Below are 27,934 nucleotides of genomic sequence, written 5' to 3'. Positions count from 1 at the left end.
TGAGACGCTGAGTCGTGGGCATTGTCGTCAGGCAAGGGAGAGCGCGACAGGGCGTCGGCGTCAGCATGTTGCCTTCCGTTGCGGTACAGCACGCGGATGTCGTAGTCTTGCAGGCGAAGTGCCCACCGGGCGAGACGGCCTGAGGGATCTTTCAATGATGACAACCAGCATAGTGCGTGATGGTCGGTGACTACATCAAATGGGCGACCATATAAATAAGGTCGGAACTTGGTAAGGGCCCAGACGATTGCCAGACATTCTTTCTCAGTGACGGTGTAATTAGTCTCGGCTTTTGTAAGCGTACGGCTTGCATACGCCACGACATATTCCGGGAACCCTGGTTTGCGCTGCGCAAGGACAGCGCCGAGACCGACACCACTGGCGTCCGTGTGTACCTCTGTAGGGGCAGTAGGGTCGTAGTGGCGGAGTATGGGAGGCGACGTCAGTAAACGACGGAGCTTTGTGAATGCGTCGTCACACTGAGATGACCAAGAATGGAGAGGCCCGTTACTACCGAGGAGCTTTGTCAGCGGCGATACGATAGACGCGAAGTTTCGGATGAAGCGCCGAAAGTAGGAACACAGTCCTATGAAACTGCGCAGTTCCTTGACGGATGTCGGCTTGGGGAACTCGGTCACGGCCCGAAGCTTGGCTGGATCGGGGAGAATTCCGTCTTTGGACACGACGTAGCCGAGTATTGTCAACTGCCGAGCTGCAAATCGGCACTTCTTTAGGTTTAGTTGTAGACGGGCGTCACTCAGACGCGTTAAAACATGCCGCAGGCGTTGAAGGTGCGTGGAAAAGTCCGGAGCGAAAACGACGACGTCATCGAGGTAGCACAGGCACGTGTGCCATTTCAGGTCACGTAGAACGGTATCCATCATGCGCTCAAAGGTGGCAGGCGCATTGCACAGCCCAAACGGCATGACGTTGAATTCGTACAAGCCGTCGGGAGTGACGAAAGCGGTCTTCGGTCGAGCGTCCTCAGCCATAGGTACTTGCCAGTACCCTGAGCGCAAATCTAGAGATGAAAAGAATTCGGCTCCTTGCAGGCTGTCAATCGCGTCATCCACACGCGGTAGTGGGTACACGTCCTTACGAGTGATCTTGTTGTGAGACGTCGGTAGTCCACACAGAACCGCACAGAACCGTCCTTCTTCGCGACGAGAACGACAGGAGACGCCCAGGGGCTGTTAGAGGGTCGAATAACATCGCGGCGTAGCATGTCGTCCACTTGCTCGTTGATTACACGGCGTTCTGTGGGAGATAAGCGATATGGACGTTGCCGTAGTGGTGGTTGTGCGCCTGTGTCAATGCGATGCGTAACAGTGGATGTGCGGCCGAGAGAAGGTTGAGATACATCGAAAGAAGAGCGGAATTCTTCCAACAGGGCCAGAAGCTGGGAGCGCTGTACCGGCGTAAGGTTGTCGGCAATGGAAGGACCAAATACATCAGCGGATGATGAAACAGATGTAGAAACAGCACTAAGCGTATCGGAACTTCGGCAGTGCGTGTCATCAGGTTGATCCATGACTTGTGCGTCTTCGATGGGTTCCACGCTGCCGAGACATTCCCCTCGCACCAACGTAACAATGTACGGGGATGAGTTCAGAACAAAAATAGTGGTGCTGCCGCGAGTTACTTGCACGGTCGCGAAAGGAACCAGCAAACCTTTTCTTGTGAAAACACGGTGAGATGGTGAGAGGAGTGCAGCGGTGTCTGAAAGACTTGCACAGTAGACCGACACCGCCGCGGACGAGTTTGCAGGCACTTGCGTGTCGTCCCTGACGAGTAACTTGCTTGCAGTAGATGGACTGTCGGCCGGCGTCAAAGAAGAGAATGGTGTCAGCTCTATTTCTGCTGGTGCGCAATGAATGACGGCGTCGTGGCGGGAGAGAAAATCCCATCCTAGGATGACGTCGTGAGAGCATGAAGGAATTATGATGAATTCGACGGCATACATCACGTCCTGAATCATGAGGCGGGCTGTACACATCGCTGTAGGGTGAATGCTTTGGGCGCTGGCTGTACGGAGGGAGAGCCCGGAAAGTGGCGTGGTCACTTTGCGCAGCAATCGGCTAAGCTTTGCGTCCATCACGGATACGGCGGCTCCAGTATCTACAAGGGCAGATGCACGAACACCATCCACAAGCACGTCTATCACGTTCGATGGTCTTTCCTGAGGGCTTCCGCAGTTCGACAGCGTCGCAGCCCTTGCCTCGTGGACTGCGACGACTAGTTTTCCTGGTCACCCTCTAGTGGACGTGGCCGCATCGGCGACAGTGAGCGACGTCGTGAAGAATGTGAGCGGCGGATAGATGGAGCCGGGCGGGACAACGGTGACGTAGGTGGCTGTGGTATAAGGCGTCGCTACCGACTACAGCGCTGTGCGGTGGCACGCGCTCGGTGGCCGCCACGGGGGAGAAGGAAGAAGATGAAATAAACAAGATGTCTCCGTTTATGCTGTGCTATTCATTATGCACGATGTAACATATTTTGGCGACGAGGATTCACCAGCCCATGTGCTACCGGCCTGAACCTCATCTGTGCCCTCGTTTATTGCCTACCATCTTCTACGATGAGTATTTCGGGGCTACAGCCGCCACCTCCGTTCCTGTCGTCACCTGGACACCCGGACATTCCATGGGAGCAATGGATCCAGGCTTTCAAGAATTACATGGTTGCTTCGGGCGCCTTCGACCTACCTGCCATTCGTCGGAAGGCGATCCTGCTCAACTGCTTGGGCTTGGAAGGACAACGTATCTTCCAGACTCTGACGACTACTGACGACCCGTGCCTCGTGCCTGCGAGCGCTGCGGCAGGTACACTGACGTCCCCTAGTCCTGATGTGTTCGACCGCGCCATCGCGACGCTGGAAGGTCACTTCAAAACCACGTTGAACGTCACTGCAGCGCGTCACCGTTTCCGTCAACGTACGCAGGCCCCAGGTGAGACTGCGGCTGATTACGTCACCGCGCTGAGAAGTCTTGTAGGAGCATGCAATTTCGGTGATCTAACGGACGACATGATACGCGACCAGCTCATAGAGAAAACCACAAGTGGATACTTACGTGAACGCCTTCTGCTGGAAGAGTCTCTCACGCTTTCTAAGGCTCTTACCATTGCCAAACAGCATGATCAAGCGACTAATGAAGCAAGAGAACTTGCACAAAATGACTTGCAAGTTCATCGTGTAAAAGATACTTCAAATCACAGAGAACGGCATTGTAGCACATGTACTTGCTATAACATGCACGGTCAAAGTCGCATATCTCCGAAAGAGCAAGTATGTTATCGTTGTGGTTCTACGGCACACCTTGCAAATAGCTCTCTGTGCAAGGCCAAAGCACATAGGTGTCGACAATGTGAGAAAATTGGCCATCTTGAAAAGGTGTGCAAGTCATTGCGGAAGTTTGAGAAGAATGTTCAGCATGTAGCGGAAGGTAACGATACAGCTGATCCAGACGACCATTTAAGTGTTTGTCAGATCTGGAGCCGTAAGAAGGGAATTTACGCAGCGTTGGAAATAGAAGGAATTTCTGTACCATTTTTGATCGATACAGGATCATCGGTTTCGATCCTGGCCGAAGAACTTTACCAACGCTATTTTTCTAAAGCGTATCCGCTGAAGTCTACATCCGTCCAGCTTCTCGATTATTCAAAGGCAGCAATTCCTATACAAGGATGCTTCATTGCTACTGCCTCATTTCACGGCCGATGCACTTCTGTTCTACTATACGTTGTGCCTGGGGGAACGACCATTCTGGGATTAGACGGCATCGCTGCTCTGGATATGAAGATCCAAGGGTCACCGCTCAGGTGTCTTCTAATGACGCAAGAAACTCCGGTGCTACCTCCAGAATTACGTTCTGAGTTTGAGCACCTATTTGCAAAAGAGCTGGGAACTGTGAGAGGTTTCACTCACAAGGTCAGAGTTCGCGCGTCTGTACAACCGGTGGCCAGCAAACTGAGACGACTGCCACTTGTCATTCGCGAGCAAGTCTCGGCAGAAGTTCAGAAATTAGAAGCTCAGGGCATCATTGAGCGTGTCGACTCTTCTGAGTGGGTCTCCCCTATTGTCGTAGCCAGAAAAAAAGACGGCTCGATTCGCATGTGTGTTGACTTACGGGAGCCAAACAAAGCTGTGGTAGTAGACAGTTTTCCTTTGCCACAAACTGAGGAGCTCCTGAACAGCCTGGCTGGGGCACAGCGTTTCTCGAAGCTAGACTTAGCTTCTGCATATCACCAGTTACCGCTCAGTTTAGAGAGCCGTGACCTTACCACGTTCATCACTCACGATGGACTATTTCGCTTCAAGAGGGTTTGCTTCGGACTGGCGTCGGCGCCATCAGCGTTCCAGAAAATGATGCACATGATCTTGAAAGGGTGCAAATGTGTCCTATTTTACATTGATGACATCATCGTGTATGGGCGATCCCGAGAGGACCATTTGGGAAACTTGCGCGCTGTATTGCAACGTCTTTCTGATGCTGGCCTCCGGCTCAACAACAAGTGTGTCTTTGACGTGGCAGAGTTGACTTTTCTAGGTCACGTTGTGAGCGCCAAAGGATTATTTCCGTTGATGTCATCCATTGAGGCGATAACAAAAGCACCATCACCTACAAATATTAACGAACTCCGCTCGCTACTGGGGCTTGCAGGCTTCTATTCCAAGTTCATTCCTCATTTTTCGGATGTTGTCGAGCCAATGCGCGCCTTGCTACGAGGACAAGCCTCTTTCGTTTGGAGTGCGGCAGCACAGAGCAGTTTGGAGCGCCTGAAATCTCTGCTCACATCTTGCGAAGTGCTTCATCTTTTCGATCCTCACTTGCCTGTGTTCGTTACAACTGATGCTTCAGGATATGGATTAGGTGCAGTACTTCAGCAAGACAACGGGACCTCACTGCAAACTGTCGCATTCGCCTCCCGCACACTTCAACCGCATGAGCGGAAATACTCAGTCGGCGAACGTGAGGCCCTTGCCTGTGTTTGGGCTTGCGAACACTGGCACGTTTATCTATGGGGACGACCTTTCATCTTACGAACGGATCACGCAGCGCTGGTTACGCTTCTTTCGACGAAAGGCACCGGTCACCGACCATTAAGGATTGCGCGCTGGTCCTCACGGTTGCTCTGCTACAACTATACCGTCGAATACAGGAAAGGTAGCGAAAACGTCGTGGCTGACGCTCTCTCCAGGCTACCCGTCCAGAGTTTAATCCGCGATGCACCAGAAGAGGAATTTATCTGTTTGTTGTCTCCCGTAGTTACCATGCCAGAACTTCAAGAAGCAAGTGCCAATGATCAGATTATCTGTGAAGTTAAGCACTTCACGACTACTTCTTGGCCTGACAAGAAATCACTGTCAAAAGAATTGCTACCTTACTTTTACGTGAAGGCTGAACTCTCTGTTGTAAGTGATATCCTATGCCGGGGTGACAGGATTGTCGTGCCTGCAACGTTGACACGCCGCCTTATGGATCTGGCCCACGAGTCACATCCAGGCATTAGTCGTACCAAAGCTCGCCTGAGAGAGTCCTATTGGTGGCCATGCATGGATAGTCACATTGAAGAACTGGTGCGCACATGCGTGATTTGCCAGTCTTGTGACAAGTCCGCACGTACCTTTCCAGCGCCACTGCAACCTGTTCCTCTTCCTGACGCGGCGTGGGAAAAAATTGCCATCGACATTGTGGGACCTTTCACGCAAGCTTCGGCCGACTGCCGTTTTGCGATTACTGTTATTGACTATTATAGCAAGTGGCCTGAAGTGGCGTTCGTGCGAGATGCGACCACGTCTACAGTGAAGAAGTTTTTACTTGAACTTTTTGCGCGAGAAGGCTACCCACGTAGTATTGTATCCGATCATGGACCACAGTTCTCTTCAGCAAGCTTTGACGAGTTTCTCACGGAGCGTGGAATAACGCACTACAACTCTTCCGTGTATTACCCACAAGCTAACGGCTTGGTGGAGAGATTCAATAGGGTGCTGAAGTCGTACATTCAACTAGCCCTGCTTGAACGTCGTGACGTACGAACAGCCATGCTTGATTACCTGCAAGTATATCGCTGTACGCCTCACGCGACTACTGGTGCGACACCCGCTGTTCTTCTTCATCGACGCCAACCTCGCACCAGACTTGACATATTGGGATTGCCCGACAGATGCTTCAGCACGGACCCGTCAAGGGCGATTGAACAGCTACGAGAGCATGTCAAAAAGAAGCAAATGATCTCGAAGAGCTACACCGATGAAAAACGTGGAGCCAAGGAACCCAGTTTCGTCGTTGGTGATTACGTGCGCGTTAAGACAACTGCAGCTCACGGTAAGCTGTCTTCACAATTTTCCGCGCCCAAGAAGATCATTGGAAAACGGGGACCGGCCTCGTACCTTTTGGACGATGGGCGTGTGTGGAACGCATCTAAGTTAATCGCAGTTCACTCCGGAGCGGTCAACAAAATGAAATCGGGCACCCCTGCTGTTATGAACTGGACACCTGCATTTAATCGGTCTTCTCATGCATTACAGCCTGAAACCGCTGCCCTTATGAACTGGTCCCCTGCATCTGATCGGTCATCTAGTGCGCCCCAATGGGACACATCAAGAGCGGATGGTCATGAAAGGGCAGACCCCGTAGCATCTCCACCAGACGGCACGCAAGCTTTGACCAGTCCAGGATTTAATGCGCCTGCAAGGAAAAGCAAGCGTAAAAAGAAGACCCCAAAGAAATTGAAGGACTTCGTTAGGAAGTAGACAAAAACAGTTTTGTGTGTTTCTACCATTTATTTTTATTTTATTTTATTTTTTTTTTTTTTTTTGCAAGAGGGGATATGTGGTATAAGGCGTCGCTACCGACTACAGCGCTGTGCGGTGGCACGCGCTCGGTGGCCGCCACGGGGGAGAAGGAAGAAGATGAAATAAACAAGATGTCTCCGTTTATGCTGTGCTATTCATTATGCACGATGTAACAGTGGCGGTTGGTCATAAAAGCGGCTCGATTGGCTGGGAGGCGACCTGCGGTCGCTGCACACGATTGCAGTAGCATGCAACGTGAACGACGCAACCACAAGCAAAGCAGATGGGGCGATTGTCCGCAGTGCGCCATCGGTTCGCGGGTCCCATCCATGTCGAAGAACGCGATGGGCGAGCCGGCTGCTGATATAACTGCATAGTGGGCGGCATACGGGGCACGTGGATGACGTCGGTATATGTAGGCGGCACAGTTTCTCCGAAGGCCTGGGGTCTGGCGATGGTATCGGTGTAACCAAGAGGGCCAGTGACAGGAATCGGTGGGGGTGGCCTGGCGACAACTTGGGCGTAACTGAGTGGTGTAGATATTGGAGGCGGCTGGTGATATTCTGGAACGACCTCCGCGATTTCCTGCTGAATGGCTCGGCGGAGGGGAGGCAGAAGTGTGCTTGACGACTGTTCAGCACGTTGCGGGGAAGCAAAGGCCAGTAAAGAGACCTGGTGGGCCACTTCCTCACGCACGAATGACTTGATTTCAGCAAGCAAGGCGGTGTGGTCCGGAAGTGTTGACAAGGCCGAGAGATCAGCGTCACGTGAGGGTGGTCGACGGGTCATCGAGCGCTGCCGTCGCAGCTCCTCGTAACTTTGGCAAAGTGTAATGATCTCTGCCACAGTGCGAGGGTTCTTGGCCAGGAGCATGGTGAAGGCATCGTCGGCGATGCCTTTTAGAACATGGGTAATTCTGTCGGCCTCTGACATGCTCGCGTCCACTTTCTTGCACAAGTCAAGAATGTTCTCTATGTAGCTTGTGAAGGACTCACCGGTCTGCTGTGCTCGTTCACGTAACCGCTGTTCGGCTTGAAGCTTACGAACGGCAGGACGGCCGAATACGTCGACGACGGCGGTTTTAAAAGCGGACCAAGTCGGGAAATCAGATGCGTGGTTGTTGTACCACATGCCGGCCACACCCGCGAGGTAGAAAACCAGGTGGCCGAGTTTACCTGCCTCGTCCCAATGATTGGGGACGCTGACGCGTTCGTACATAGCAAGCCAGTCCTCGACGTCGGTGCCATCCGCGCCGGTGAAGACAGGAGGGTCGCGGATGCGGGGAACACCGGAACATGGCGTCGGCGCAGGAGGAAGCGTTTGCTGTGCGGCGTCTTGGTGCATGGTAGATGGCACGGTGCGGGATCGAAGCTCCAGGGGCATCAAATGCTAACCGAAGGTGTTAGAAGGGCACAGCACTCTCCACCAAATTGTTGAGATGTTTATTGGCGGACACTTGTCGACGATGCTTGACAGCGACAGTCAATGCGGGTACCGACTCTCTGCACGAGCTGCTCTTCTTGCTAAAAAGGGCAACCCACTAGAAGGCGCTGGAGAGGACGACCCACTGTTCGATGGCTTCACCACAATATATATATATATATATATATATATATATATATATATTTAAGCAGGTGGTTGAAAGAAGGTTCTCTTAAGCAAACTGTCATTCCAAACCATCGAAGTAACTATGTTGCCAACTTTGAACATCATGAACTTTCCTGCACATGAAAATGCCTTAAACGGACAAATTACGAAAGGCCAGTTCACATCACTGAGCATATATATATATATATATATATATATATATATATATATATATATATATATATATATATATATATATATATATATATATATATATATATATATATATATATATATAGTGAGACTAGCCCGACTTCGAATGTCGAATGACTCCCGCTATGAAATGATATTTTACTCCACACAAGGTAAGGCCTGCTGGGTAGTTGCAATAAGAAGCGGCGTAGAAAGAACTCCACAGAGTACGTTTTTCTTCGACTGCACGTACAATTCGGTACACCAGAAAGAGAGAGAAACGTTCGCAGCCCTCGCGCACATTCCAAGTGCACCGAATAAAAATTGAAAACTCGTTTTCATACTAGTGTACAGACCACAGTGTGTGCCCTTTTTTTTTTCGCTCGCAATTTCGGCAACACTGTTTCAACATGGCCTGTCGCTCCTCCCTCTTTCGGCCCTGAAGCACATCCGGGCCTCACGGTCGTCGACGTTGAATTACACTGCCCACGCCAGTGCTATATAGAAACCATCCCTCTTCGCGGTTCCATTTGTCATTCGACTCTATCATAATCTCAATAGTTGAACGGATCGCCGGCCGCGCCAGATTAATTCGAGTTGGGCCCACCGTATACTAGATCACGGCAATACGTTGGAACTCACCGCCACGCGCATATAAGCGTACACTGGGAGTGTTCTTTTTTATTATTACTTGGTATCAAAGGGAGAAGGCTTCTGAAACGATCTTTGCCTTTTTCCTTTTAGATACACAAGCGCACGCTTCTGGAGAGTGTGGCAAGAACGGCGCACTGAGCAGCGAAAATAAATAAATAAAGTGATGAAATAAAGAAATCGGTACCGACCTCACGGCAAACTCGTCCCGACCGAGCGACCCATCAAGCTTCTATCACCGCGGTCTCCGTTATGCGAAAAGTTTCGTTATACAGAGTTCGCATTAGTAATATTAATGGTCGCCGGTGCATGCGGCCCCTCGATGCAACGCATTTCTTTACTCCTACGTAACAACGGGTTCGATGCTACTCCCCTCCCCCGGTTGCCGAAACGAAAACGGCGTGCCACGCGCTTTCGACTCTGTATAACATTGCTGCCATTTGCTGCTGATGACGACGCCGCCTACAAAATGAGCAATACTCCCAAATCTTGAGCAGTTGGCAATCACGGCTCGCAAACGTACATACGACGCGGCTCGCAACGGACGCATGCGCAATACCACGCACGCGCTGCTAGACGACCAACGCGACCGATTGCGTGGAAAAGTGCGTACGAGAACGGTGCATACAAAATGCCGGCGTGTACTTTTTCGCAGACTGAGAGAGCACGAATAATGCGATTCAACTGTAATCTCCGCGTTCAAAACGATACCCGGAATAATGGGAGGATAGAGAAAGAAAGATTAAAAAGAAGCGCCAAGAGAAATGGATAATGTGTACAAGCGTGTTTAGCTGCATGAGCTCCGTTTCAAGCAGCGGCAGCCGATGCTGAAGCAACTCAGGCGCACGCGGTTTGCCTCTAAGCCTAATGAAGGGAACACATGCGAACTCCGCCTCCTTTCCACCGTTTTACTCGATCCTCACCGCACTCTCCCCCTGCAATGTCATTTTTCTTTCGCTTCAGTCTTCTTCCCGCAACATCAATGGAAGTTTAAAAAGCCCGCTTTTCAGGAGCGGCGCCAAATCGTGCGTGTACGTTTATCACGTGGGACGGTTTTTAAATCAAAGAGCGCGGCCTGTTTTTTTGTCGACTGATACACGCGCATCACTTAATGAGCGACCTGTATATATTCCCGCAGGTATAGACGTTTCGTGACGATATCAGTGGCGAAAAGAACACCCGCCTTTTTTTTTAACCCCGATTGCAACGAGCATCGTGCGAATGCACGCAGAAGGAATTGTGGGTTTATGACATTGCGGGGTAGAAAACACGAGGTTTCGTGATTACACTACAACAGTCAATACAATGCTCTTTGAATTCTGAAACAAGGTTTATTCCATGGCGTGCGCATGGAGGAACGTTTTGATGCACCTCTTGATTGCTACCCGCTTTAGGTTCATATGTTTGGGCCGCCCTGCCCACGAGTCAACCTCTCTCTTTCTCTCCCTTTTTGTCTAAAGGGAATTCGCTCTAAAACGAAAAAGCAAATGTGTTTGCTATAAACGAATGTAGTTCGCGTCAGCCGTCTTTCTGCGAGACGAGATCGGCAGTGCATGAACTTCCGGCACGCTTGCAACACTCCGTTAATACTGCATGGGAGAGACGAAGATTGCGCAGAATCCATGCTGGTTTATCGCTCGAAGTTATGCGATGGTTTCTCCTGTGCGCCCATGACAATCGCGCTGTTGCGGAAGGCATTATTCTTGCAATGGCGATAAACACCGTAAAGCACCGATTGCCAACCTTTGGCGGCCTTTTCATTTTCTTGGCACCTATTTAGGTATTTGTCTGTAACACTGATTAAGCAGGTGGTTGAAAGAAGGTTCTCTTTAGCAAACTGTCGTTCCAAACCGTCGAAGTAACTATGTTGCCAACTTTAAACATCATGAACCTTCCTGCACATGAAAATGCCTTAAACGGACAAATTACGAAAGGCCAGTTCACATCACTGAGCATTTTTTTTGTTTTATTTTTCGGCATGTAAGCGTGGCCTTTTTGACTGATATTGTCCCAGCAGCAACTTCATTACAACCCTACGACCCTGAACTTATTTGCGGGAGCTGCAATGGTGATTAATATATTTACCGTTAAACTACCACATCACCCTTTTAGTCACGCAGTTTCTACTAGCATGCTCGTTTACTTAGACATAGCAGCATTATCGACAGCCCCATACAGTGAAAAGAAATCTCGAGCCGTCCACTAGACATAATCTGAGTAATGATTTCATGATCTTGAGAACGCTAGCGCAAAATGTTTCGGCATGGATACACAAACAAGGTTGCGAAAAATTCCAAAGTGTGTTCGACAAAAGCCCGTGGTCATTCTTTTAGTTCTTTTGTTTTCTTTTAATATTGTATATTTGTGTTATTTTCATTGTCTTTTTTACTCTGTCTGGTTGATCTCGTGATTGATGAGAGAGAGTGAAAGAGAGACCACCGCCGCCCCTTTCCAAGGCACGAACGGACGGCGGATGGACGCCATGAGGCGAGTATGAGACAGTAGAGGTTTTCACCTTGAAATAATTGTTTGTCAGTGTTCCGAAATTCGCTCTGGTGTTCTTGGGATCACAACCGACACCTCGGCGTTGGTACAAACTAGCCCGCCAGTAACGCCCTCTACCTAATGGTTGCAATCATCAAGCAATAAATCAGACTCCTTCAGGACCACCACGTGGCAATCACTCTCCCTGTCTCTTCGTGCAGTCCAGCGACGGCGACGCAAGGACGGACGCCAGCGGCGCCAGCGCACCACTTTCACGAGCGAGCAGACGCTGCGACTGGAGCTGGAGTACCAGCGCAGCGAGTACATAAGCCGGCCGCGACGATTCGAGTTGGCCGAGGGACTGGAGCTGACCGAGACGCAGATCAAGATCTGGTTCCAGAACCGACGCGCCAAGGACAAGCGCATCGAGAAGGCGCAACTGGACCAGCAGTACAGGTGAGACTCAAAACCGCACATTGAGGGCTGTTCACGTGTGCACAAAAAATTGTCTCCTTGCAGAAAATAAAAAAAAATATGCGTGAAATTTCTTTGGTGTATGTATGTATGTATGTATGTATGTATGTATGTACGTACGTACGTACGTACGTATGTATGTATGTATGTATGTATGTATGTATGTATGTATGTATGTATGTATGTATGTATGTATGTATGTATGTATGTGTGTGTGTGTATGTATGTATGTATTATAAGGGGGTTTATTGAATAAAACCAACTGCCTGGTTCAAGAGGTGTCAGTCACTGTCACGAGTTCAGCTCTTCGTCGTAGTCGTCTTTCAGGTGCTCCAACTAGATACTGTCTCTCTCCCTCTTTCCCACTGGAAGTGTTCATACATGTATGTATGTATGTATGTATGTATGTATGTATGTATGTATGTATGTATGTATGTATGTATGTATGTATGTATGTATGTATGTATGTATGTATGTATGTATGTATGTATGTATGTATGTATGTATTGCTAGGATTTTCTACTTGCTAAAGTCTCGATATGATTATAAAGCACGTCATAATGAAGGGGCCCGAAAATTTTGACCACCTAAAAGTATTTTTATGGAGACCACCTAGGGCCGTAGCGATGTTTCATCATCATCATCATCATCATCATCATTATCATCATCATCATCATCATCATCATCATCATCAGCCTGACTACGTCCACTGCAGGACAAAGGCCTCTCCCATGTTCCGCCAGTTAACCCGGTCCTGTGCTTGCTGCTGCCAATTTATACCCGCAAACTTTTTAATCTCATCTGCCCACCTAACCTTCTGTCTCCCCCTAACCCACTTCCCTTCTCTGGGAATCCAGTTAGTTACCCTTAATGACCAGCGGTTATCCTGTCTACGCGCTACATGCCCGGCCCATGTCCATTTCCTCTTCTTTATTTCAACTATGATATCCTTAACCTCCGTTTGTCCCCTAATCCACTCTGCTCTCTTCTTGTCTCTTAAGGTTACACCTACCATTTTTCTTTCCATTGCTCGCTGCGTCGTCCTCAATTTAAGCTGAACCCTCTTTGTAAGTCTCCAGGTTTCTGCTCCGTAGCTAAGTACCGGCAAGATACAGCTGTTATATACCTTCCTCTTGAGGGATAGTGGCAATCTACCTGTCATAATTTGAGAGTGCTTGCCGAATGTGCTCCACCCCATTCTTATTCTTCTAGTTACTTCAATCTCGTGGTTAGGCTCTGCGGTTATTACCTGCCCTAAGTAGACATAGTCTTTTACAACTTCAAGTGCACTATTACCTATCTCGAAGCGCTGCTCCTTTCCGAGGCTGTTGTACATTACATTCGTTCTCTGCAGATTAATTTTAAGACCCACCTTTCTGCTCTCCTTGTCTAGCTCCGTAATCATGAGTTGCAATTCGTCCCCTGAGTTACTCAGCTATGCAATGTCATCGGCGAAGCGCAGGTTACTAAGGTATTCTCCATTAACTCTTATCCCTAACTGTTCCCATTCTAGGCTTCTGAAAACCTCCTGTAAGCACGCGGTAAATAGCATTGGGGAGATTGTGTCCCCCTGCCTTACACCCTTCTTGATTGGTATTCTGTTGCTTTCTTAAGGAAGGGTACCAGAGTCTTGGAAGAATGCTAACATCATCTTAATACATAAGAAAGGAGATGACAAGGACTTGAAGAAAACAGGCCGATCAGCTTGCTCTCTGTTGTATACAAGCTATTTACAAAGGTAATTGCTAACAGAGTAAAGAAAACATTAGAATTCAATCAACCGAAGGAACAAGCAGGATTTCGAACAGGCTACTCAACAATTGACCACATTCATACTATCGATCAGGTAATAAAGAAATGCTCAGAGTATAACCAACCACTATACATAACCTTCATAGATTACGAGAAGGCGTTTGATTCAGTAGAAATATCAGCCGTCATGCAGACACTGCGGAATCAGGGCGTAGATGAAGTATATATAAACATTCTGGAAGCGATGTTTAACGAGACCCTAAATCTAAGAAGATGGACCTCCATTTCACCTTCATCGAAATGCGACCACCGCTGCTTGGATGGAACCCGTGACTTCAGGTTCAGACCGATCACCGCAACCGCTGTGCCACCGCGGAAGCTAATTCAGCATGAGGTTCGGAAAGACGTTAACGCATCTAGGTGTAGCGAGACTCTACTTGCGAATAAGAAAGAGGTCTAATTGTTTCAATCTGAGTCGCGTCCATTGATGTCCTAATGTAGCCGTTCTATACCAACGCTATATCATTCTCCTACACTGCATTTGTGTCTATCCCGTCGTTATTCAATTGCTACAACGTAATCTCTACGCGGGTAGTGCTGAAACGTGTTTTGAGTAAAAAAGAAGCATCATGAAGTGGTTCCCACAGTTTCAGAACGCGAAATGATCGCGTTCGCGAAACGTGGCAGCCGTGGCCAACTCGGCCAGGACGGCATCGTTTTCGCTGATCCTCGAACCGAATCCGCAATGGTCTCTCAACGAGGACTTTGTCGTCCCAGGTTCAAGCAGAGCGGTGGCGCGAAAGCGTGGGTGGCTACGCCCACCACGGTAAAGCGACCACCGAGACTGAGCGTCTTCGACCACAGGCGGCTGCCGATCGGACCTATGTATGTACACGATGACCAGCAAGTCGCCGCGGCCAGACCCGACTTTTTTTTTTTTGTCCCGCAACAAGGTGGATGATTCGCGAAATGAGGCGGATTTCGTCGCAGCCCGGGAGCGGGGCCGTGTTTGAACTGGGGTCGCTCAATAATGCAGCGCCGGCGCAGCCCCCTTTTTTTCTCCAGCCGCGAGCAGCACCTGCCCGCGAACAGCTTGTAATGGTTATGGCCATGAATATTTAGCGAGCTCGCCCTGCCCAATTTCCCCTCGTCGGAAGTCAGGCGACGAAACGAGCGACGAGGACGGATTGCATGCTTCGTGTTCTCCCTTCTTCCCCGTTGTTTCCATCCCTCCCTATTCCCACCCGACGGGCACTTCGTGAACCGGCCCGGTGCACGCTCGAGCCCTGCTGTGTACGCATGCATCGAAGAACAGTGCGTGCGCGTTTTGCGGCAGGACACCGCCGCACGCACACTCTCTCCTTTCGCAGGTCTATACGTGATTGCGTTGTTCGAAAGACAAGAACGCGTGTTCCTCGGAGAGTCAGCTGCGACTTTGAGAGAGAGTGAGAGATCAGGCCACATTTCTCGCGCTGAATGATTCTATGCAAACTCAAGTGAGCCCTCGCCCGCTTTGGTGACACTTAACGGACAGGTTAGTTCAATATGAGGTTCAACCTCATTGTTATTATCCCACTCGCTTACAGAACGTCGAGTTTAGTCATATTTGCTTTGACAGTATAATTAACTGCCTTGTGAACGCAGCACCGTCGGTACGAAACAAAAATGAAGTGTCACTCATGATCTTTGACACCAGTACTCTGTGTCATAGCCATATATTTATTTAATGGGACAGGGTAAGCAAAAATATCGAAAAAAATTATTTTTCTTGCATTATTTGAAATCTGCAGCCTTTCCTGAACCGGAATCAGGTGGGTTTTTTTTTTTGTCTTAGTACGAATATTTTTTTTCTCTAGAAATGGCATATTTCAAAATATGTGCGGCAGCCTACCATGCCCCCATAAGTACGTATACCAAGATATTATATGCAGTGCAAGCACCATAGTCATATGTAGATGTCACAGTTAGCAAGCTGGAGTGCATTCAGCACATCCAAAAAAGATTGATAATTCATATGTGGGATTTAACGTCCGAAAACCACCATATTATTATGAGAGGCCGCAGTGGAGGGCTCCGGAAATTTCGACCACCTGGGGTTCTTTAACGCTCACCCAAATCTGAGCACACGGGCCTACAGCATTTCCGCCTCCATCTAAAATACAGCCGCCGCAGCCGGCATTCGATCCCGTGACCTGGGAGTCAGCAGCCGAGTACCTTAGCCACTATACCACCGCGGTGGGGCCGTTCAGTAAATAATTCGCTCAGAACTGCGAAAACAAAGCAGAAGCATCAAGCTTTCTGTTGGTAAATATATATCTGGTCGGAGACGTCTTATTAGTGTGATCATTGTCCAACACCAAAACTGTTATTGTTGGGCCATTAAAATAAATGCAGGCAGCTTGGAGGACATGCGAAAAGCTGTCAGGTCCACATATTTTCACCATTACGTTTGACCGAGACGAGCTCAAATCCGGGAGAGGAAGACGCCGTAATAAGGAAGAACGTAAGTTTTAATGCGGCACACTTGCCGTAAGAAGGTGTACAAAAGAATGACCCACGGCGTGGTGCGTATCGATTATAAAGGCACGCCGTGAACGAAGGGGGCGGGAACGCACATCAAGGCACATGTGCGATAACAGATTATCGTCCGGAGCAGATGAGCCAGACTTTGGTGCGGGCTGATAAGCGGCGAGTGGTGCGTAACCCAACATCACATGGCATTAAAGGCTAGCAATCAATCTCACGGCTTTTGCTAAAAGGACGCCAAAACTTGGTGTAAATTCAACGAAGCCCAGTTGAATGTGAACAATTGATTGATTGATTGATTGATTGATTGATTGATTGATTGATTGATTGATTGATTGATTGATTGATTGATTGATTGATTGATTGATTGATTGATTGATTGATATGTGGGGTTTAACGTCCCAAAACCACCATATGACTATGAGAGACGCCGTAGTGGGGGGCTCCGGAAATTTCGACCACCTGTGGTTCTTTAACGTGCACCCAAATCTGAGCACACGGGCCTACAGCATTTCCGCCTCCATCGGAATGTGAACAATTTGTTCGTAAAGAACAACTCCCAGCATCTGTTATTGAGGCTGTTAAGCCAAATTATCTGGAACTAGCTAATCCAGAATTACTTTGCTAAATGCATCCATCGGAAAACTCAAAACCATAACGAGTCGTTGGATTGTTGTGTGGGGGCACGCTCCGAAAAAAAAAGTTTTCCTTGGGCACCAAACACTATGTATGCACTCTTGATGCTGTGTTCGCTTTCAATGATGGCAATATAGTCAGTGTGCATGTTCTGAACTATTTTGGAATTTCACCAGGGCCCTGCACAGTGCAGGGACTTCGCACCCTTCAAACTGTGTCGACAGTACTATGCTGACACAGCTGCTTAGCAGGCGACAAATAAGGCTCCCCAGGCATAACTCAACACAAAAAGAAAAAAAATTATATTCGTGACAAGTATTTGGTGGATGTCTAAAGAACAGGTCCGTCAATTTACTGTTATCTCATTGTACTTTTGAAATAATGAAGATTTTGAACTTTTTATGCGATCATCTCAGAACATGCTTTTGTAGTTACGTTCTTCTTTCTCAGCAACCACAATATCTGGAATCATAGTTTGGGACTAGTATTTATATAACGTAATGGGGAATACACTGAAGCAGAATTAGCAATATTTTTGTGTGAAAACGTGTTTTTCTGCTACACGACATCTAATAGCTATTATCGAGTGATAATTAGGTACCTAATGTAAAAAAATTACAAAAAGTGAGCATTACAACTTCCTGTCCTAAATCTTCTTCTGTAATAAGAGGAATCGGCCATGAGCACAATTATAGTGAAATATTTACTGCAGCTTTTAAGGTTATGGAGAAAAAGGTACATAACTTCGGCCAAAATACCTAGCGGCTATAGGGCTTACCCTGTTTCCTTAAAGATCCTGGCATGGCTCTTGTTTCTTTTCTTTTTTTTTGAATGAGTAATTGCTCCAATGTATAAAAAGGTAGTACCATACAAACAATTAAGCTTAACTGGCGTCATGCAGTAGCTTCAATGGTGTCTTGCAGTCATTTCTTTTGGGTAAACTTGTTGAACAGTGGAGGTCACTCGCATAAAAAACAAAACCCCTTTAAGGTTTAAGCTCCTGAGTTCGAGGGTGAGTCTGCGTTCCAACAAAAAATACTTTTTTTTATTCGGGAGACTCCCTTTGGCATAACAAATGCACATAGAAACAGCAGAGGCTCATCACGCATAAATAAACGAGTTACGCTTGTGCATAAAGTTCAACCAGAGTCGGTGTAATGGTCCTTTTATCGACCCTTGTAAGTCCGGAGGGTGACCGGTTGTTCTTAGATGACGAAGGCGCGCTTGATCTAGGCCCGGGCACGACCAGAGCAAGTGTATCGCGTCCACTGCAGTTATAGGAGCGTCTCGAAAGTGGCACGTGGTTCCATGGGTACGCTGCGCGGTAGTGTTGCGGACAGTGGGTGGTCACTGCCGGCGTAAGAGCAACGACAACACGAAGCCTCCGAAGCGCTACCTCCTCTAAGCGGTTAAGCCCACCCGGCAGGCCAGAACCACGCGGTAGTGTGAGCACTCGTGGGGTGCGTCGGAGGCATTCCTTTTGGAGCAGCAGTTTTCCGCAGTTATCTTCGGGGAACAGCGGCAGTGGGTAAATTATTCTAAAATGCACGCTGAACCAAGGCATCTCGTGGGGAAGTAGAAGCCTTCGTCTTTGACCTTGAAGATTTTTTTTTATTTCTTGCAGGTGCTTGGCCCTGGCCAGTGGTCTGGGCTCCCTGTGCGCAGCGGCACCGGCTAGCGTGGCCGGGGGACACGGGACAACCAACGGCAGCACCCCAGCCGGCCCGCAGTCTGGTTCGGCCACCGGCAATCTCCAGCCATTCTGCGGAGCGTGCTACTTCAAGCCGCCCTCAGTGTTGCCGCCTCCTTCAACTGCCGCCGCGGCAGCCGTAGATTCCGCCGCAGCCAGATTCGGCCTCTGAGAGGGCGTCCGTATTCAAACTGTTACACGTGTTCTTTTTGTGCAACGTGGTTCACATTATCCCAAGTCGGTTCACCTCCGCGTGATACAGCGCAGAGATATCGCGATGATATCGCACCCCAAAGAATAATATCTCGAAAAACCATGGTTAGAACATCGGCTTGGGGTGCCATGGTCGGGGTAAGTTGGTGCGACCTGTTGCGAAGGTAAACAGCATGATAGACGTAGACGTATATACGTCTTGTGTGTCGGTGTTTTTTTAGGTCTTTGTCTCATATGCTCTTTAACTTTGCAAAATCAATTCGTAACGGGATGCAGGATTGCGTGATTTTATTGTCAACGTATTGAAAAACCAGCAACACATAAGCCTTCACCGTTTTAAGTCACCCATGAACGCCATCGGTGCAGTCATGTTACTGGTGGTCTCGAAATGACGCGCTAGCAGTCAACATGCCTCGGGAACTACTTTAAACGTCGAGCTCGGTGGCACGAAGGTGTTCAAAGTTTTCCGAGAGGTCATGTACGGTACAGAGAAGAAAGCCGTGTAATGGAGACAGCACGGGAAAGTGTGTGCACACCACCGTCGCTATCACAAGCTTAAAAGGTTGTTGTGGCATCCGTGCCATAACAATGAACAGGCAAGGAAATTAAAAAAATGGGGAGGATCAACTGTGCTGTTGAGATCTTAACTTTGGTCTATAATCATCCACATTACTACATCATAGTTAAAAAAAAGAGTTCCTAGCTTTTTGTTCTTTCAGTGCATAAAACTTGTGCTTGTAAAGTATTTTATGTAAGCGCAAATGTACTGATTGATGGCTCCTGAAACGAAATCCCCTTCCTTTTGTTTTCAGATAAGAACTAAGGAATATTAGGTACAAATTATATAGTGGTGTCAAGCATGCGTCCAAACGGTCACCTCATCGACACTAGGACTTAACCTAAGTACATCTAAACATGCTTACAGCATTGACTCAAGCCATCTTTGCAAACTGTTAATCTGGGCCCTAAGAACAAAACATACATAGATGTAAGAGGAGGCCACATCACCGAAGATTGCGTTCAAATTGCTCCGGACATGAGTAAAACCAGAAAAATTAAGCTCAATACTATAAATAAAGGTTACTATATGTCTGCCGATGTGGCCGAACTCAATTACAGTTAATTGAGACACACCACGTGACGCGCTTGACGCCACTTTCTGTGGTAAATAAAAATGACAATCAACCAGTCACAAAGAGTCCGATACTCCTGCAATAAGGTACACAAGTGTGAAGAAGGTAATTGCTTGCAAAGCAATTTTTTTAGCTTCACGTGTTCATCTTCTGATGCAGTCGCAAGCTTTAATGAATTAGAAACGTTGTTAACGACCAAATAGCACGTATACATACACATTTATCACCACAGCCTGAAAGCTGAACCTCGTTTGTTTTTTCATGCATTCCCCTATGACAATGACCCGGAGGTCGTGGGTTCGATACCGGTCGCGGCGTTCACATTTCGATTCATGCGAAATGCCTGAAGCCCGTGTACTGTGCGATGTGAGTGCCAGTTAAAAACACCACGTGGTAAATTTTTTTTTCGAACCCTCCACTACGGCATGTCTCATAATCACATCGTGGCTTTGGCGGGTATAAACCTGATATTATATCAGTGTGACATGAAACAGGAGTGACGCTGTCTCTATCGCAAATGTCTGTTTCTATATCGTGCTTACTTCTTGATTCAAAATGCAGCGCTTTCTTCGCGATAGCACACAGGAATCCTTGCTCAATCTTGGTGTCCTTCCCCCTCTCCCCCAATCGCACCATGATTCACGAGGTGCAGCAATCAAGCTTTCTTCGACTCTTTATCGATCTAATAAGGTTCGCTCCTTTGTGTCGGTGCTTATCGGCCGGAAATTACGCCACCGGAAGAGAGGCGATCGTTCGTGTCAAGGTTTGAAGGAGCATTTACGTATCCACAATGCGTGCATACACATATCCCAAGCAAGCCGCTCATCGACTGGCCTTCGTCGAATGAAACAGCCAGACCTGCGAACGTGCTGCATTCGCGTTGAGGGTACCACTACCTCACAAAAAGACACTAACCGGTATCTACGTGGTTTTCCGTTGACTCGTTTCGATTGGCATATTCCGCATACCTTTTCAAAAGGGCTAGGTCAAGAAACATCAAACCAGACGATGTACTGCTAAGCTTAGCCCTACAAATAAATTTAGCAGATCGTTGTATAAGGAAGGGCGCACTTCCAGAGCAGTTTCTTCAGCTTCACATGTCCATCTTCCGATGCAATCACAAGCTTGATTGAATTAGAACGTTGTTAACAACCAAATATCACGTATAAGTACACATTGCTCACCACAGCCTGAAAGCTGAACCCCATTTGTTTTTATCGTGCATTTCCCTACGACAGCTGTCTAAATACGTCGAGAAACAGCAAAACATGTTAAATAAAGGAAGGCATTTCAAAGGGGGCAGTGGCTCTGTCGGCATCCTTATCCTGGTTTCATTTTGTTTCGCGTCTTTTAGTGGCCCTCCGTTAAGTGTACGCGTTTCGTAACCGTTTGGTAATCGATTTCAGTTCATCTAACCCTTTACAGGGGAACTAAACGAACGTAAAACCCACTGGGAAATCTTGGGCTAGACTTGTGACATTGATTTTGGTAACGTTTTAGGAAGGCTTGACTTGATCGAAAGACATTCTCGTCGACGTGTTTGCGGCAGGTCAGTTGCGGAGATGCAATAGCTTTCGAGTGGCTAAATATACAATCCGATGCCACGCTGGAGCTATAATACCGACACTAGAGTCAATAATCGCCAGCCTATACACTGTAAAGCTATGAATAAAGAATACGAAACATTGTTTTTTTTTAATGAAATACCTGTGACATGTAGGCTCACGGCAATGTATGCTATACATTGACAAGTATATAGCAATGAAACTGAGGAAAAGAGGCTGTTACCTTTTTCGTGCATTTCATCCTAATGCAAGTGATCTCAGTTGCTGTCGAGGTCCTCGGTCTGTCACATCCTTCAAGCAATCAAACAATCAACCGCAACGTGTGCTGATACGACCCTTCCCGCAGTGTCCTGTTCGCTCATTCCCCGTCCGAAAGTAGGATGTCCCATTAAGTGCACACATACCATGTACATATTGTGGATAAGAACAACCTTGTTTTGTATCATAGATGCTCACCCAGACGGATACGCTAAGAAACTATTATGCCATGTGTTTGCATCGTCTTACCGTATGCTGTACTTTGTGACTACGCCGGCTACCAAAGTCGGTGCGTGAAGTGGGTACATTTGTGTTCCTAAACGCTGTACTTCTCACGACACCTATTGCTGGAAAGTGTTGAAATAAAGGTGTTCTCCTCTAAGCACAACTTCGTGGCCACATTTCTTTGACACAAACGTACCTTTTCGAACGACGACAATGCGGCCATCTTGACAAGCTTCTCCGAAGACGACTAGAATCGTACGTTTCACATGTGTTGCACTCGTGCACGCAATGTTCCACAACATAGGCATGCACAGTCACACTTTGGCAGTTTTTGTTCCTAGTAGTACCGTACCAGTGCAGCGACAACTTATGCGTCATATACGTGATTCGGTTACTCCTCGACCACGTTTATAGTATTGAACCCAGTTGTCACATCTCACAATGACCAGCAAAGGGATCGCGGGTTTGATGACGTCACATCTGATGGCGAGCATGCACTGGCGCCAAGCATACGCTAAGGACAAGCTGGAAGCTTTCACGGTTCTTCAGTGTAGCGAATTTGCAGCCTTTGGCCGGAAACTGCAACCTCCTACAAACGAGGAACACAACGGAGTGCATCGCTTTCAGTTCGACCTGCACCCTGAAAACAGCGAGTACTGACGACAAGTAACGGCGCGTGCGCAGTCGAATGATGTGATCGACAGCTTCGTCGTTTCGTGTCTCTCGTTTGTGCGCACGCTGTAGTGACTACTACAGATTATTCCAACGCTGTGGGGTTACGTTACACATACCTAGGCGAACGAGTGTTTTCGCAATATGACCTCGCCCATGTACGAGCACGGCCAGTGGCTAAGCTTCGACCATAACTGCGCCTGAACACCGCAGCGGGTGGCCTCGCCGACCATGCAAGAATAACGAACCCGTACACCCTTCGTCATCGCCGTCATCTCCACCTCACGGGCATCACCGGACGCAACAGGTTTTTCTTTTTTTACGTGACGGAACTGTTAACCAGAGCTGTCCATGCATGTGCTTCAAGTGCATCCTCAAGTAGAAGTGACGATATTTTACCGTTACAACTGGTACCAAAACGAAAGTCATCACCAAGTGAGTGTATTACTTGAGGTATTTGATGCACTTTACGGTATTGTGGCTTGCCAAATCATTTGAAAGTTGCCGGAAGTTCAGCCCTGTCCAAAGCGGAACTTACTTGTTGGAACTGATCATTGTTGCACAGCATTGTTCCGTCCGCAAGGGGATACAATTTTTAACTCATTTATATCCAGCAATAATCACGACTCGTGTGCGGACATTTTATCAGCCCGACGAGCAAACGACGCAGTTCCGCTACGTTAAGCCTATTATGACTCGGTGGGGGCGTGGTTTCGAATTGTAGAACGGTGCATCGGACAAAACTAATGGCACCCCGCCACCGCGATTAGTGGCTAAGGTACTCAGCTACTGACCCGCAGGTCACCGGATCGAATCCCGGCAGCGGCGACTGCATTTTAGATGGAGGCAAAAATTTTGTACGCCCATGTGTTCAGATCTGGATGCACGGCAAAGAACCACAGGTGATCGAAATTTCCGTAGCCCTCCACTACAGCGTCTTTCATAATCATGTGGTGGTTTCGGGACGTTAAACCCCACGCATCAATCAGTCAACAATACTAATGGCTGTTGGGAAACAACAACCATGTGAGTGAGTTTTATTGCACGATTCCAAAATGGTGTTTTCGGCTCGGTATAACCATGGCAACCCATGATTGACGAGTATACAGCAAGTCTAATCGCAAACTTACTCTCGTTGAAGCTCGGCTCAGTCTCCTGATTAAACATTATCACAGAATCAGAACTGCCCCAGTTTCAGTTAGTGATAACTTTTTGTGATTATTCTTGTTAATATTTGCTTCACGGGCTGCAGCAAGGGACGTGCATTTTGCCCCACAGTTGAAGAACTAATGAACGAATAGAGAATCCACGAGACTGCAGCAACTGCCTGCAGAAAGCAGAGTGTATGTTAGTGAAACGCCCTCTTAAACGGTGCATTTTAAAACTTCAGATGAACACATAAACGCGTCTCATCTTGTTTTCATCGACGATCCTTATGAAAAAGATCATGCCGACGTCGAACCACCCGTTTTGCGTTCTGCGAAACGAACCGCCGTATAGCGGCTCGCCCCTCAAATAATTAACGGGTGAAGAGCGGGCTAGTTCAGAACTTTGGGATCATCAGCAGCGGCGGGTGATTAATTACTCGCATGAGCCCCGTCCGGAGGCACGCTCAACCGCGAATACGTGGGCTCACTCCCGGCGATGAAAATGAACCGATCTTCATCTTGCATGCTCGTACGAGATAGTTTTTTGTAAATGTTGCGTTTATGGTGGCTCTCGCTCAGCCTCAAATTGAACGTGTACACATAATATACATGCACCTTCAAAAGTTTACACCCTTAAAGGTGGTTTGTTGCCTCATTCGTGTAGCATGTTATCTTTGCTGCAGTGGGAAAGAGCGCCTTTTGCAGAAATTCCAACGTCGGCAGCGCCATGTTGTGAGCAAAAAAATCATCATTTTGTTCACGACTGAAAAGTCGAGAAAAAATAGAAATATTTCTGGGTTCAAGTGAACATGAAACCCAGGCCATCTGCGTGGCAAGCTTATGTTATATCACAAAGGTACGCTATTGCGCGAAATATCTTCGGTAGAAAAATAAAACAGTATAGGAATGTCATGTAGTGAAAGGGGTCTCCACAATCGGTGTGATATTGCGCGGCAGAAGCTTTGCATTGCGCCAGGCGTCCAAATGTGTATCAACAAGTAGCAATTTTAAATGTCCGCTGATTACAAAGTGCTGAGACATATGTACTCTCAATGAGCTCCCAAAGTGTCAAAAAAGGTAAGTAGCTGCGTAGATTCGAGCTTTGCCTTATAGACGCATGTTGGGCCCCTCGCTGAATCGCAAAAGGAAGAATTATGGAGTACATGGCATTTAACAACTGTACTCTCAGTACGAATTTTAAAATAATTTGAAACGACCAATGTTCCGCGCACATTCTCCTGTTCCATTACGGCACGGTTGAGGCATGTACCGAGAACCGAAGATTGATTGATTGATTGATTGATTGATTGATTGATTGATTGATTGATTGATTGATTGATTGATTGATTGATTGATATGTGGGGTTTCACGTTCCAAAACCACCATATGATTATGAGAGACGCCGTAGTGGAGGGCTCCGGAAATTTCGACCACCTGGGGTTCTTTAACGTGCACCCAAATCTGAGCACACGGGCCTACGACATTTCCGCCTCCATCGGAAATGCAGCCGACCGAGAACCGAAGCTAGGCTGGAAATTGAGAAGGCGACGCGCATGGTGCCATATTATATACCCTATCGCGTGCTTCAAGTTTTTAAAGATTATAGTCTTTCTTGGGAACCTTCGACGCGAAAATTTTGGTCTGTCTGTCTTTCTCTCTGTCTGTACGTTTGTCTGTTTGTCCACCCTTAACGGTATACTAAACGGCGCCAAAATGTCCAAACGATACCCCAAACAGCCGATCCCATTCGCAGCGCCCACCAATATTGCTCAATGCTCAGCGTTTATACTTGTGTCATTGTCAATTAAAAAGCAATTATTGCGCATATTTGAAGCACCATGAAAACACGTCAATATTCTGTATGTGTGTCCTTTACTAGAAAAGGTACGCATAAGTAATTCTAAGGACCATGGCGTTTATTTTATTGCACGCATAATGGAGCTCTCACTATACAGACATGTCGAATTAAAGGTCGTTGCTTAAGACGTTGCAATTATGACTACCTTGTGCACAAGCAAACGTCCGGCAAAAAAAAAATGCCGCCATATCCACGAAGTGAATGATGATGAGTGGGCGAAGCTCCGGAGGTAAACCTGGTAAACCATGAATCCTCCGTACATTTTGCCCACTCGATTTTATTGCAACGCTCCCCCTAGCGTACGTCGCCGCACTATATCGAACGATGACACGCGCCATATGTGGCATCATTCCTATTTTATAACACCTCGCATCTTTCATAATCAACTACACGTACCGCCGTCTAGTTTATAACATCTTGCATCTTTTGGACGGACGGACGGATGGATGGATGGATGGATGGATGGACGGACGGACGGATGGATGGATGGATGGATGGATGGATGGATGGATGGATGGATGGATGGATGGATGGATGGATGGATGGATGGATGGATGGATGGATGGATGGACGGATGGACGGATGGATATGGCTGTACCCTTTAGATCGGGCGGTGGCTAGCGTAATACTTAGAACTGAACGAGGGGTGGCCACATACAGGGGACGCACAGCCCACGCCTTAAGGAGCGTTGCTCCTAAAACTTGAAAAGTGATAGGTGAGACAACTAATGTTATCTGCTATTCAATTCGTGTATTGCAAAGAACATAATTTTCGTTGGCATTGAACTGCCCGAAAAGAAGGAAATTATATTTGTTGGCCCTCCCTGCTTGGCTTTAGACATGAAACGGGGAATTCTTGACAATGGAGCACTTAAACACCCTTGGTACAAGCATAAAGACGTTTAAATATTTAGTGCGGCCATATTCGTGTAATTTATGAAGTTCCCTTCAGGGGCATGTGGGTAGCTTCTTCACGTAGGGCGGAAGAGGCGTGGTACAATAATTGCGCATTAATCAAGTGTAAAAGTTCGATAAACGTTGGAACACAATCTAATCTTTCGTTGCACTGTCGCAGTTACAAATATTAATCAAAAATTCATGAATGAGTGGTTTTATACATGCACGATGACGAGGCTTACGACTGAGGCTTGGAGTATAGATATTAGCCATCTAAGTGCATACGCGGAGTCTACAAGTGGGAAAATAGTGGCTTGTTGGTGCATTTGGACACAGGTGGTAGTTTCTGCGCTGGAGAGTACGAGGACAAAAAAAAACACTGGGATGCTTTTCGGGACTTTGTCGTACTCAGCGATGATAGATAATTTAATAACAGTGGCATTTTAATCCAATCAGAGAGGCCATAGCAGCGCACTTGGCCAATCAGTTTGCCACTGGCAGAATATGACAGCATGGTGGCACCTGGCAATGTTCTTGTTCTTGTCGACCTTCACTTGTGGCTCATACCCACTGTGGGAGATTGGCCAATAATTGAGTGGTCTTATAAAATATTATTTGTTTTTAGAGTATAGAAATCTATGAAATGAGAATGTTACAAATTTCAGAACGAAATTTTGATGCTCACTGCGCGGTATACCTACTACAAAGTTTTTGTATTAGTAATAGATAAAACCTAGATCGAAACCTAATTTAAAAAAAAGGCAATGTCTAGAATAACACACCTGGGTCTCTTCCTTTCGTTGTCCTCGTCTTCACCAGCGCTAAGCTACCACATGCATGCGTGAGCCAGGATTGAATTACCTGGCGAAAAAAAAAAATGACATGTTTAAAGTTACCCTTCGCGTAGACCCGCATGCCATCATCAGATTGGCGGGTGGTTCAACCAATCCTGGGCGCAAATTAGTTTTGTGTCCGCCTTCTTTTCCGCAACAGTGCAAACTTTCAGTTGACAGTTGGTGTTCCTTCTCTCTACATCTGTATCTCTTAAGTACTCTGTGTTAGAATGCTTCACTTTTTTCTGCATGATATGTATACTATCACAAAGATATTAGCAGTAATAACCAGCAGCAGTGCTCAGATTGCCCCGGCTACGTTCGGCCGAAGGCCATCCTGGATT

General features: G+C 47.5%; 3 protein-coding genes across 4 annotated transcripts in view; 2 read left to right on the top strand and 1 right to left on the bottom strand.

Moving 5' to 3' along the window:
• Positions 1-22,339, top strand: part of LOC142813971 (uncharacterized) — a 70,638-nt gene extending 48,299 nt beyond the window's left edge. Inside the window, exons 2-3 of the mRNA XM_075891936.1 lie at positions 11,932-12,166; positions 18,723-22,339. Of these exons, the coding sequence (XP_075748051.1) occupies positions 11,932-12,166; positions 18,723-18,960 (473 nt within the window). The 3' untranslated portion in view covers positions 18,961-22,339. The remainder of the gene's footprint in view (positions 1-11,931; positions 12,167-18,722) is intronic.
• LOC119171412 (kunitz-type serine protease inhibitor PPTI-like) overlaps positions 1-22,840 on the bottom strand; it is a 122,622-nt gene extending 99,782 nt beyond the window's left edge. The window contains exon 1 of the mRNA XM_075892917.1: positions 22,379-22,840. Within this exon, the coding sequence (XP_075749032.1) occupies positions 22,379-22,490 (112 nt within the window). The 5' untranslated portion in view covers positions 22,491-22,840. The remainder of the gene's footprint in view (positions 1-22,378) is intronic.
• Positions 22,841-22,879: 39 nt separating this feature from the next.
• Positions 22,880-27,934, top strand: part of row (zinc finger domain-containing protein relative of woc) — a 126,510-nt gene continuing 121,455 nt past the window's right edge. The window contains exon 1 of one of the 2 annotated variants that reach the window (XM_075892913.1): positions 22,880-23,161. The gene's annotated coding sequence lies outside the window, so the exon portion shown is untranslated. The other variant, XM_075892914.1, reaches the window with a different exon arrangement.

Source organism: Rhipicephalus microplus, chromosome 4, assembly GCF_043290135.1.
Source record: "Rhipicephalus microplus isolate Deutch F79 chromosome 4, USDA_Rmic, whole genome shotgun sequence".
NCBI classification, from domain to species: Eukaryota; Metazoa; Arthropoda; class Arachnida; order Ixodida; family Ixodidae; genus Rhipicephalus; species Rhipicephalus microplus.
This window is presented reverse-complemented; position numbering and strand designations above follow the sequence as displayed.